Raw genomic sequence first — 13,583 nt, 5'->3', positions numbered from 1 at the left:
ACGATTCTTTTTTTAGAAAATTTGGAAAAGCATTTGTTGTAGCAGATTGTGTTATAAGCGTTCAAAACCTTACACCTTTTCGTGACGGTCGCAATTTTAGGTTTTCGATTTACCCCCAGTACATTCCCGTAAGACGTAGTCTACGTCAAAAAATCACGCGCGATAAGGTTCCCCTTATGAAAAAAAATTAACGATAATCCAATTGATTGAACTATCACACAAAAGGTTTGGATGATACCACGAACACGTCGTTAAGCAAATTAACCATAACATTTTTATTAGGATGGCCATCCGTTGGGGTAAGACGGCCACATGGAATATATTATGATCCTGGCCATATTAAAGGGTACTGTCTTCGGCAAAATTGCACAGTAAGTCAAGGCGGATAGAAAAGAGTAGTATAGAATTTTCTCACTCTGCGGCGCTAATGTGCAAGTCAATTTCCTGTATAAAATATATCTTGAGATTGATTCCGCTATTTGAAGCTCAATTGGTTCCCGAGATTCTATCCGCCAGACTATGAATATAGCGACTATAGTTTCCTGTCGATGCCTGTTCCGTTAGGGTGGGGCTTATTTTTCAAAATCGTTCGGGGAGATGTTTTCCCACGATGCCGACGCCGGTGGTGTAGTGGTAAGCGTGACTGCTTTCTAACACCCCAATGGGTCTGGGTTCAATCCCATTCGAGGTCGGTGGGATTTTTCTGAGGCATAAAAATCTCTGGTCACGTCTTCCTTCGGAAGGGAAGTAAAGCCGTTGGTCCCGGGCCATGTGTGTTATGAATGGGTGCGATATCCTACGCAGGTGTGGAAGCTGCCTTCCTGCACATTCGGTTGTCGTCGGTGATTGGCACTAGATTGCGGAACAGAGACCGACGTTAAATAAAGGAAAAAAAAGATGTTTTCCCACGAGGAAAATGATTCTTGGGGCTAAATAAGAAACATATAAAAATTGCTTTTTTCGTTAATATTTAAAGGTGGCGCAAGAGGACTAAGTCCAACATAGCGAACGTTGATTTTTTTTTGACGTAGGACTACGTCTGTGATTTCTATATGGGGAAACACTTTATGAAAACCGAAAATCGAACATGTAACATAATTATGAAAGATTTTGAACGTTAATAACTCAGTTGCCCCTAAACCAATTTCAATAATTATATCACCAATCGATCAGAAATATGTCTGCGCATCTGCTAAGTTTAAGACTTTAATTTTTTTTTAAATGTTCGCTACTATTTTATCGAACACAGCTGTATGTTATAACAATGAACGTGCATATGGACTTAGGCTTAAATATTGATCTACATTTTACAATCAGCGGTGCTAGATGCAGTGTGAGTATGATAATTTGATATTAGGAGAGATAATGATAAAGAACAATAAATCTGATTACAGTAAACTCTCTCTAAAGCAGTATTCGTTCGATATTTTGGACTTAGACCTCTTGTGCTGCCTTTAAATGTTAACGAAAAAGGCTCAATTTTTTATATATTACTTAATTAGCTCCATTAATGATTTTTCACATGCGAAACATGTCCCCGAACGATTTTGAAAAATAAGCCCCCCCCCCCCCTACTGTACCGCTCTAGCTGCTCCGACAGTCGGAGGTGCGGCTTACAGCTCAGGCGCTTAATTCACATTGAACTCTGGAGTGCTTTTTGATTGGGTAGTATGTAACATTTTTGTCAATTAGAGAGACGGGGTGTTTTGTTTTGGTGAACAAAAAAATGTTTCTATTTTCAATGAGATGGATAATTCTTCAACATTCCCATTAACTAACATCTCAGAAGTGTAAGGTATTGATAGCGTTCCTGTTGAAAAACAAACGTTTTTTAACCAATCAATATTATACGAGTTTTTGCATCCCGTGTTTTCACATTCGTCCGAGCGCTTTTCAGCGGTTTAAAAATGTGTTATTATGAAAGCGTGGTTATCATTTTATAGACCACCCACAACCGTTTTACATTGAATAGTTGCTAAATTTGCACTTTTATTAGAAAAAAAAACCAACAGGTCTTATGAGCAGTTTTCACGCTTTTGTCAAATTTGTTGCATACGACGATTGACACCCCTATAGAAGTTAGGTGTCGTATGTAACATTGAGCTATGTTTTGGTCAGTTGACACATACAACGAATAGTTTTTTGACGATCAAATGAAACAGAAATGAGGTAGCGGGCCCAAACTTTGCCTCTAGAAAGAGTAAGCAGAGTAGTGTCTGGTAGTATTAAAATGCCAATTTGTTTACGTTTGTTACATACGACCCAATAAAAAAAAATCCAGAACTGAACAACCCGTGCCAGGATGTATGGAGTTGGACCAATGGAGTTGTTCTTCATCGACTGATACTGAGCGGCTAAAGAGCGGTACAGACACATATGATCGGCAGGAGACGAGTGTGTATAGTGTAGGGTAAGATGCACCCTCAGGGCAAAATAACTTATTTTTTTTCTAATTTCAAATAACACACTGTAGTGGTAATTTTTATACGATAGATGGAGTAGATGAAAGCATAGAGTTGATAGTTCCGCTAGAGTACGGCAGTGTGAAGATTGTATATAGATATTAGAGAAGCGAGCTAGGACAACTTTTAAGGAAGGTACAAATCGGTTTTTTCATCTCTCTTTACCAAACTCCCCCTTTGGAGAGGGATGGTGAGGGGTGTACCCCCCCCCCCCCCCCGCCACGACTGGCAAAAAGAGATGAAAACCGACCCGCTCAAGTACCAACTGTGTGTTTGAAACAGTTCTACCGATTTTTTACCGCACTTCAGTTGTTATTTGAAGGAAGGCATCCAGTCGTAGGTTTGGAAATTGCAACTATTGTTTACCCCTACCACGATATGTGCTCCTGTCATCGTCAACAATAGTTGCAATTTCCTAACCTACGACTGGATGCCTTCCTTCAAATAACAACTGAAGTGCGGTAAAAAATCGGTAGGACTGTTTCAAACACACAGTTGGTACTTGAGCGGGTCGGTTTTCATCTCTTTTTGCCAGTTGTGGGGGGGGGGACACCCCTCACAATCCCTCTCCAAAGGGGGAGTTTGGTAAAGAGAGATGAAAAAACCGATTTGTACCTTCCTTAAAAGTTTTCCTAGCTCGCTTGTCTAATCTCTATATGCAATCTTCACACTGCCGTACTCTAACGGAACTATCAACTCTATGCTTTCATCTACTCCATCTATCGTATAAAAATTACCACTACAGTCTGTTATTTGAAATTAGCATCTTCAACTATGTAAATCGTTGACTTCACGTAGAAGTAATACTAAAAAAACATATAGTCAAAGTTCTTTTTTTCATTTTCATTTATCTCGTTTTTGATGATCTGTTAAGGAGCACTGCTAGTTCAATGTTTGAAGTTGTAATGTTTTCAAAATTTGCCAAAATTCATTTGGATCTTACCCCATCTCATACTATAGAACAGGATTGTGTACAATTTCGTTCGAGAATCTCCCTCTAGGTGGTGCAAGTGAGAATACGAATATTCTAAATCATTTTGAATTTCGATCTCCCGATCACTTGCTGTTTTCGGCGAAACTGTTTATATTTCTTTATCGCAACCAAATTTTCTGCAGGCTTGAAAAAAAAGTGGAATGACAAATCGAACCACAAACCATTATTTTATCAATTTCTACCCCCAAAAACCTCCCTCTAATCGATCTAAGCTTAACCATGTTCCAACCGCTTCCTCTCTTTATTGCAGTACTACTCCGTGTACCCCTTCAAGGACCATAACCCGCCGGACATCGAACTGATAACGTCGTTCTGCAGGGATGTGGACGAGCACCTTCGGGCGGACAGCAAGAACGTGGTGGCCGTTCATTGTAAAGCCGGCAAGGGCCGGACAGGTGAGTCCAAAATCCAATCCCAACTGCCCAAAAGTGGATCCAAGATATTGTGTATGGACCATTTCTAAATTAAGACCAACGAATGACCACGAAGCGTGGAGCACCGAAATCAAGAGCGATAAAACACTGCCGAGTGTGACACTCGGTGGTGAATATATCGCCAATTTATTTTATTGCTGGTGTGCTCTTTCGGTGGTTGTTCTGTGAGACAGAGATCTAAAACCAAGTGGAAGAGCATGGCACAGCGTGATTGTAGCACACGCACATAAAATGTGTATATCTGCTCGTTATTAGGGCAATAAATCAACATAAACCTTAATTGAAAGCTGTCGAACGGACGGGCGGGAGTCGCTGGACTGTAGAAAATCTGTTCACCACCTCGGTGGAAAACTCCACCGAGGCACCCAGCCGTAAGATGCTTAAGTATTGATCAACGAACGACCTTGGACAATTAGCGGGCAGGTTCCGACCCGCGTTCAGGTGTTCGCTCGTTGGAGGTAATCCCTCTAGGAATCACGGAACAAGTGACAGCTGCTGCTGCTGCTAAATATGGTAGTCAGAGAAGTAATTAATTGTTTGTCGGCCACCGGAGGTCACAAACACACGTGTACGTGAGGAACGGTTAATCCCTTCGTATATGCTATGTCCGCCGCAACCAGCGCAGCTGTGTTGAGCTGAGCGAGAAGGGACGATGGTGCACTGCAACCAGGAAGCAATTGCAACCGTTCCTCGTTCTGTTCATATTATTTGTCTAATGCAGGCAAAGGTAGTGGGAAGAAGCTGTGACGGTTGTCACTGAGGTACAAAGTAATTATTGTTACAGTTCAGCTATTCGTTGCGGTGGCAGTTGGCACTGAATGTGCGCAAAGATGGCAGCATGAACTTGGCGAGGTTAATAGCGATGTGGGATGCTGTGGGATTACAAAGCATGTGTCTTGAAAGAAACAATTTAAATGATACGGCAATTTTCAACAATATAAAGACACTAGAAATGTATATCTATAAAACATATTTTATCATTTTAGACAGCGAGACTTTTTACTTTTCAGAAGTTAAACATCGACTTCGTTTTCGTTAGTCTGGGATAGAACAAAAAACGCCTTATTCTCAGGAATTTCAGTCTCTTATTACCAATCAGACCTACATATAATAGGTTCCGAGCTGAGTGATGGGGTGTGGCTTCTTTTCAATATTGGCAGTACTATTCTTCGTCAGAAAACGGCAGAAAACGCTGCCAAACAGTATTATGCGTAAAACTCAACCGTGACTTTTCAATTGTTCGTTTATGTTCGTAAATTCGTGAATGATTAGAGAGATGTAAAATGAACAAATTTTTGATGAAAATATGTTTGAAAGTTATTTTGAAATATTTGCAAAATCATAACTCACTATTAATAGAATAATTTGAGATAAGCTTGGACATCTTTAATATTGATGGACTACAATACTTATATTCGTTTCGTCGCACCGGGAGAGTAAAACATTGGTTCGCTGTAAGGGTCCGTCTTCGCATCACCCAGGTTCCAACTTGTGCCGTGCGAATCAGGCCGAAAGTGAATTTTTTTTCTCGAAGTCACCAAAGAAGCGAAGCCATGGGAAGAACTCGGTGTTCCGGAGATAACTTGGAGCCTCCTGGAAACCAGACTGCAGGTCAAGCTGGTGGCACTTCAAGTCAGAATGTGCCAGTCGTGAGCGATGAGAGGATTCCAAGCGGCAGTATTTCGCTTCCGGTGGTGCAAAAACTCAAAGGACGGGAGAACTACGTGATTTGGACCTTTGCGATGCGGATGGTGATGATTTGCGAGAGAACCTGGCACGCAGTAGATTCCCCGGAAGGTGTTCAAGTCGACCAGGATTTGTCGGACAGGGCGTTGGCAACCATCTGCCTTAGTATTGAACCGTACAACTACAGCCTTGTCCAGCGGGCCAAGACTGCAAAGGAGACCTGGAACAGCCTGAAAACGGTTTGGAGTTGAATCACTGCGTCCATTATTTGAACTTTTGTAGTACCCCTGTTACTGTTCGTATCATGCAAGCTGACCACCATTTAATGAGTGGACAGCTAATTGCCTGGACACTAAGTTGTAAGATAACACTACGAAGAAATTTAGATCTACGCCTGTGTAATGCACCGCAACTGCAGAGGTTTCTCGTTCTATGCTACAGAAAAGGCAGATGTCGCTCTGAACCCGACCAATGTTCTTCAAATGATATCTACTCGGACAGTGTCCAGTTACTAGGCCCGTTTATTGAGCTCCAAGAGCTTTTTGGTATGTGTTACATTTGGAGTTATAAATCTTTTCGACTATAACAAGCTTACACTCTATTCTATCTACTGCTTCAAAAAGAACTATGTTTCGTTAACTGTGTGCAAAGTTATTAGCAAATGAGCGGTTCGTGACCAAAACTGTGTATGCCAAGCATGCCGTCGAGGAGTACGTCGACGAAATCATGTCCACGAGCCACAAGCTGGGAGAAATTGGTTTCGTGTTGGATGATGAATGGTTGTCGCTGATCCTGCTCATGGGCCTCCCAAAGAACTACGAGCCCATGATCAAGGGACTGAATGCCTCAGGTATCAAGCTCACGGCGGATATGGTGAAATCGAAAATTCTCCAAGACAAGACATGCATAAAGCTTGCTTCAGATAGAATTGGAACAAAAACAATTGCCTGTATTTCAGTTATTTATTATTGAATTCAAGATCTTTTTTTATACAAATGTAGCGTTTTCTTCATATTTTTAAGAAAAAAATACGGATAAAATTATTCGTCACGGTTTCGAAGGAATTCTCGAATTTTTCCTGTAACACGGCTCATTAGGCGGCGCACACCTTCTTCGTCCATCGTTTTAGCTATCTTATTCCACCAGGTCTTCATCTGATTGATGTCTTTGGCAACCTTTCCCTTTGCCTTGAGTCTCCTCTTCATGATTGCCCAGTATTTATCAATAGGGCGGAACTGGAGGCAGTTGGGAGGGTTAAGGTTTTTCGGAATAAACTGGACCCCTTTCTCTGCATACCATTCTTGAACGACTTTGCTGTAATGACAGCTTGCCAAATCTGGCCAAAACATTACGGGATGGTCGTGGGATCGAATGAACGACAAAATTCGTTTTTGGAGACACTCTTTTTGGTATAGTTCCGTCGTCATTGTCTTATTTGTAACGAAAACTTTCGTTTTTTTGCCACAGCTGCAAATGCCCTGCCAAATCATAACTTTTCGTGCAAATTTGTCGGCAAAAACAAATTTAAATTTGGCTGGAACATCCCCCCGAGCCGTTGCCAAGTAAAATTTTTGACCTGGGATTTGCCCGAAGTCAGCCTTGACATAGGTTTCATCGTCCATCAGAAGACACCCGTCGAACTTGGTCAGCACCTGGTCGTATAGCTTCCGCGCACGGATTTTGGCCACACTATTCTGTTTTATGGTCCGATTTGGCTGTTTGCTAGCTCGATACGACTTGATTCCTTCCCGGAGTCGAGTTCTCCTCACGGTACTATGGGCAGCACCGAAATTTCTGGCCAAATCACGGTCCGACAGATTGGGATTCCTCTTAATCGTCTTCAAAATCTTACCACGCAGTTTCCGGTCGACAGTTCCACTCCGACGATTGGCTTGAGGCTTCCGAATCGTCGTCAATGTTTCCTTATACCGTTTGATAACGCGCCATACGGTATTTCTGGGCAATTTCAGCTGTTTAGCTAGCCTAGATGCAGACCACAATGGATTTTCCAAATAACTGTGCACAATTTTTTTTCCCTTCCATGTTGATTGTTTACAAAGTACAGTCGATTTGCGGAATGCCAAAAATACATACGTGAAGCTGACAAAATTCCCGACACGTGGGCGCCAAGAACTTCCAAATCCGTCCACCAGGAGCACCACAATATGAGCAAAAGTTTGTTCCAATGGATCAATGAAAATGCTGAGGTTTTGACAGAACTATGCTGTGACTACCACAGTATTTTACATTTGATCGTCCATATACAGTAGCGCCAAAAGTATGCTGTGGTGGGTTCAAAACTTGACCATCTAAAATGATCAATTCTAAATGAAGCAAGCTTTACCAATGTCAAGTCAAGCGGTGCTGCCGGAGCGCAAGCCACTCGTGAAAGGAAGTTCCAGTAGAAGAAGAAGGATAAGTCCGGTGTAAAATGTCTCAAATGCGACAAGCTTGGGCACTACGCGTCCGACTGCCAGGTGAAGTTGAAGTCGAAGCCCGAGAAGGATTCCATGGAAAGCAAACGGCTTTGATGGCGTTCCTGAAATCGAAGCTGGAGACTGGATTTTGGATTCAAAAACAGGACATGTGTAAATCCGAGCAAGCGCTTATCTGCAAGAAAGAAGCCTTGGAGAGCATTTTTTGTGGCCAATTCAACTGAAGTTCCTGTTCCGGCCGTCGGCAGCGTCAAACTGGATGCTGATGTAAAACGTATGTACTCTAGATATCGCTGATGTTCTGTTCGTTCCAGACCTAGCGGTCAACCTGTTCTCGGTGACCCGTATTTGCAAGATCAATTTCTCGAGGAACTTTTCCGAGGTAGCCAGTGATTCCACCGGTGAGATAGATGGTTCGGCCACCTGAATCTGGACAGTGTGAAGCGTTTGCCGTCAATGGTTGCTGGGATCGAAGTCCGTGGTCAGGACATACCAACGTGCATCGATTGTGCTGTGAAGGTAAGCACCACAAGCAACCGTTCAAGTCGGTGAGTAGGCGATCCACTGAATTGCTGGAGCTGGTCCATTCGGACCTATGCGGACCAATGGAGAAGACATCGCTAGGAAGAAGAAAATATGTCATTACCTTCATAGACGATGCCAGTCGGATGACACACACTTACTTCCTGAAATCCAAAGCTGAAGCATTTGATACTTGCGTATGTCGAGAAGCAGACAGGCAAATCTATCCGACAACGGAACCGAGTGTGTCGGAAATAAATTCGAGCAGTTCTTGAAGGTATGCGGCATCCGTCACGAGACCTCGGTTGCCTACAATTCGCAACAAAACGGAATTCCGGAAAGGATGTTTGCTGTTCGATGCTGGATTGAACAAGCGGTTTTGGGCTGAAGCAACCTTAACGGCGGCGTTCTTGATTAGCAGATCGCCATCAAAAGGTAAGAAAATCATACCAATTGAAGAATTCACTGGAACGATGAAAGACGTTTAAAATCTACAAGTTTTCGAATCGAGGGCGATGGCGTATATCCCAAAAGTTATTCAGAAGAAATGGGATCCAAAGTCGAGGCCGTGTATCCTGGTTGGGTATGCTGACTGTTCCAAAGGATACCGAGTGTACGACCCTACAACGAGGCAAGTATTGGTGAATCATGATATGATCATCCTGAGCGAAGAGAGCGAGCACCCGGAGCGGACCGGGAACCAGAGCCGGCAGATGAAGACGTTCATCACTGCGCTCCCGTCACACGAAAAGGAATAAGATGTTGGACCGCAACACGATTCTGGGCATAGTGACTGGGAACGCCCAATCAGAAGCATGTGGAGCAATACTTCAATTAGCAATGTTATGTTTCCGTCATCCTCTACTCCTCAGACTGCTAGCGAATCCGAGAAGCTTCAGCAGGCATTGGAACGACCGGACCGCGAAGATTGAATCGGCGCAATGGAGTACGAGCATCGGTTGTTGGGCCATAACGACACATGGGACCTTGTCGATCTACCGGCGGGACGGAGAGCACTCAAAAATAAGTGGGTGTATGCGCTGAAGACGGGTCCGAATGGCTCCATCGATAGACATAAGGCCCGACTGGTGATTAAAGGGTATTTTAAAGTCAAAGGCGAGAAGGCCCTGTACGGGTTGAAGCAGGCGAGCCGTATCTGGAACCAGAAGGTGGATCGGAAACTCAAGGCGATTGAGTTCCAGGGATCTAACTATGACTCCTGCGTGTACTTCCGGTTCGGCGACGGAAAGGTGATCATCATTTCTGTCTATGTGGACGACTTTCTACTGTTTTCCAATGACGAAGCCCTGGTGGACGAAGTCAAGCAACAACTGTGTTCAGAGTTCCAAATGAAGAACCTGGGGGACGTCAAGCACATCTTGGGACTGCGGGTCAACCGATCCGATGGCATGATAGCCATATACCAGGAACATTACATTGACAAACTTCTGCAGCAATTCCGGATGGAGAGATCCAACTCCGTATCGACACCCCTGGACGTGAACCAAAAGTTGACGAAAGTGATGCAACCCGAATCTGTGGATGAGAAAGAGAAGATGAGAAGCACTCCGTTCAAGGAACTCGTCGGTGGTTTGCAGTTTGTGGCGCAGTGCACTCGGCCAGATATCAGCCACGCGGTGAGTGTCGTCAGCAGCTTCAACCATGGACCTGGAGCAGCCCACTGGACGGCAGCGAATTCTATGGTACCTGAAAGGTACAAAGGACTACAAGCTGGTGTATTGGGCCAACTGCGAGCAGAACTTTCAAGGATACAGGGATGCGGATTGGTCGAACGACGTCGAAACTCGGCGTTCTATTACCGGCTACGTGTTCCTGCAAAGTGGAGGTGCTATTTCTTGGAGCTCGAAGAGGCAGTTCACCGTAGCACTTTCCACCACCGAGGCCGAATATATGGCACTCTCTTCTGCCACCCAGGAAGCGGCATGGTCGGGGAGATTCCTGCAAGAGGTTCACTCGGCCTTCTTCGATTTGCTGGAATCTTTGCAAAAATGTTTGCTATGATTAATCATTCACATCAAGCTGAACAATGCATTAGGTCCTAAGTAACATTTACAGATTCTCTTGTAACAAAGACTTTTAGAACTAGTTGTAGCCTACATTTTTGCAGAAGACAGCATGTTGCTATCTTCAGGCGTTTATGAGGTACACGAAATTTCCGAATTATTTCTCGGTACACTGGAACAGGCTTGGGAATTATCAACCTCATGACGATAAACTATGTAACAACGACAACAAAAAAAAGTCAGCACTCATCTGACAAGCACGATGCAACATACTTCTGCTTGAAAGACTGATCTAGTGGGCGGTCCCTCGACGAAACATTTTCTATTCTTGTCTTTCTCTCATTTGGTCACGAAACATCTGTTGTTTCACGTACGTCGGACGACAAGATGACGGAAACTGTCGGCATGGTTATTGACGAAAAAAGTCTGTCATGTCATTCTTCCATTCTGTCGCGACAAAACTGCCGCTGGTCGTTTTCTAGTAAATGCATGTCGCTTGCATGCGAGACATAACAAGATAGAAATAACTGGAATTGTGTTGTTTTGACGTGATTTCACCTCTGACTCGAAGTAGCTTGAATCTTGGCGCTGAACTTCGTGTTTGCAGTGATGGGTATTTTTAGAACGGACACAACTGGAAGCTGCCGAAAATCGATGTTTGGAATCAAAAATGGCGGCGTCCGATTTCAGAAAAAGTGGGAAATACTACCAAATACCCTTAAAAATGGGTATTTCCGGAATCGGAATGACGTCTAAAACCCGATGAATCCAAGATGGCGGCTTCCGGTTTCAGAAAAAGTGGGAAATACTGCCCAATACCCTTCAATATGTATATTTTCGGAATCGAGATGACGTCTAGAGACCGAAAATGATGCCCAGCGCCATCTTGAAATCAAAGATGGCGGCTTCCGATTTCAGAAAAAAAAGTGGGAAAAACTGTAAAATCAAGCTGAATAATGTTCATTGCATTAGGTCCTTATTATCGAACGAGAAAGTCGAAGAAGAGAATCGATCAATGTTACTTACATTGATCGATTCTCTTCGTCGACTTTCTCTTTCGATAATAACTTGAGCACAAAACCGGGTTTTGTTATATTTGTCGTATTAAATGCTAGATAAAATGGGGTATAATGTATTTACATGGCCTTGAGGATACAAAGAGAAAGTCGATGAAGAGAATCTGTCAATGTTACTTAGGACCTAATTCAAAGTTCAGCTTGAAATACTTTACAGTATGATTGCGTCGGACATCGATTTTGAGTCCCTACAAATCGTCCCCATTCAAAATATACCCATATTGTGAAGGTATTTAACATTACTATCCAGTTTATCTGCAACCAGAAGCTGCAATCTTGGAATTCAATATGGCATCGGACAATAATTGCTAGTCCGTAGTTATCACCTCGAATCCCAAAATACCCACATTCATGGGTATTTGACAGTATTTTCAACTTTTCCTGTATCCTGTAGCTGCCATTTTGGACTTCAGGTCACTCATTTTCTATTTCGATATGTAATTCTCTAGACGTCATTCCTTTTCTAAAAATACTCATATTGAAGGGTATTTGACTGTATTTATATCTTTTGCTGAAACCGGAAGCCGCCATCCTGGATTTCAAAATGGTGTTGGACATTGATATTCGGCATGTACATGTCGTCTCAAAAAATCTATATTGTTGGGTATTTGACAGTTTTTCTTAAGTCAATGGCCACCATCTTGCATTACAAAATGGCGTCGGACATAAATGGTAGTACATGTTCGGAAAATACCCATAATGAAGGGTATTTGGCAGTTTTTTCGAATCTGAGAGCCGCCATCTTGGATTTCAAAAATGGTATCGGACATCGATTTTCGACATCTACACGCGTCATGTACCGAAAATATCAATATCGTAGAATTTGACAGCTTTTCAGAAAACAACGGCCGCCATCTTGGATTCCAAAATGACGTCAGACATCAATTTTCGGGATGTACAGGTCGACCCAGTTCCGAAAATATCCATATTATAGGGTATTTAACATTTTTTCTGAAGTCACTTGCCACCATCTTGGATTCAAAACTGGCGTCAGACCTCGATTTTTTGGGATGTACGCGTAGTACTGGTTCCGAAAATACGCAAATTTGATAGTTTTTCTGGATTACAAAATAGTGTCAGATATATATTTTCGGGATGTACACGTCGAACCCGTTCCGTAAATACCCATATTGTAGAGTATATGACAGTTTATCAGAATCTGAGAGCCACCATGTTGGATTAAACAATGGCGTTGAACATCGATTTCGGTCTCTCGACGTCATCCCGATTCCGAAAATACCCATATTAGAGGGTATTTAGTAGTATTTCCCACTTTTTCTTAAATCGGCAGCCGCCATCTTTGATTTCCAGATGTCGCTGGACATCGATTTTAGGTCTCTAGACGTCATCCCGATTCCAAAAATATACATATTATCTTGGATTAAAATACGGCGTCGGACATCGATTTTCAGGTTTTAGACATCATCCCGATTCCGGAAATACCCATATTTAAGGGTATTTGGTAGTATTTCCCACTTTTTCTAAAATCGGCAGCCGCCATCTTTGATTTCCAGATGTCGCTGGACATCGATTTTAGGTCTCTAGACGTCATCCCGATTCCGAAAATATACATATTGAAGTGTATTTGGCAGTATTTCCCACTTTTTGTGACATTGGAAGCCGCCATCTTGGATTTCATCCAAGATAACGCTGGATATCGATTTTTGGTCTCGAGACGTCATCCCGATTCCATAAATATACATATTGACGTGTATTTGGCATTATTTCCCACTTTTTCTGAAACTGGAAGCCGCCATCTTGTATTTCAAGATGGCGCTGGATATCGATTTTTCGTCTCTAGACGTCATCCCGATTCCCAAAATATGCATATTGAAGGGTATTTGGCAGTATTTCCCACTTTTTCTGAAATAGGAAATACCAATATTGAAGGAAATTAACATTATTGGTTTCTTGTCGTGATCCTCCTTTTTAAATGACCTATAGTACTAT

General features: G+C 42.7%; 1 protein-coding gene across 4 annotated transcripts in view; it reads left to right on the top strand.

The window, feature by feature from the left end:
- Positions 1-13,583, top strand: part of Pten (phosphatase and tensin-like protein) — a 259,540-nt gene that overhangs the window by 206,690 nt on the left and 39,267 nt on the right. For all 4 annotated transcript variants that reach the window (XM_065234211.1, XM_065234208.1, XM_065234209.1 and 1 more), the window contains exon 4: positions 3,707-3,851. In XM_065234211.1, coding sequence (XP_065090283.1) covers positions 3,707-3,851 — 145 coding nt within the window. The remainder of the gene's footprint in view (positions 1-3,706; positions 3,852-13,583) is intronic.

The sequence above is a fragment of the Ochlerotatus camptorhynchus genome, unplaced genomic scaffold (assembly GCF_037179485.1).
Source record: "Ochlerotatus camptorhynchus isolate MF236.1 unplaced genomic scaffold, CSIRO-AGI_Acam_v1.1 ptg000432l, whole genome shotgun sequence".
Classification (NCBI taxonomy): domain Eukaryota; kingdom Metazoa; phylum Arthropoda; class Insecta; order Diptera; family Culicidae; genus Ochlerotatus; species Ochlerotatus camptorhynchus.
This window is presented reverse-complemented; position numbering and strand designations above follow the sequence as displayed.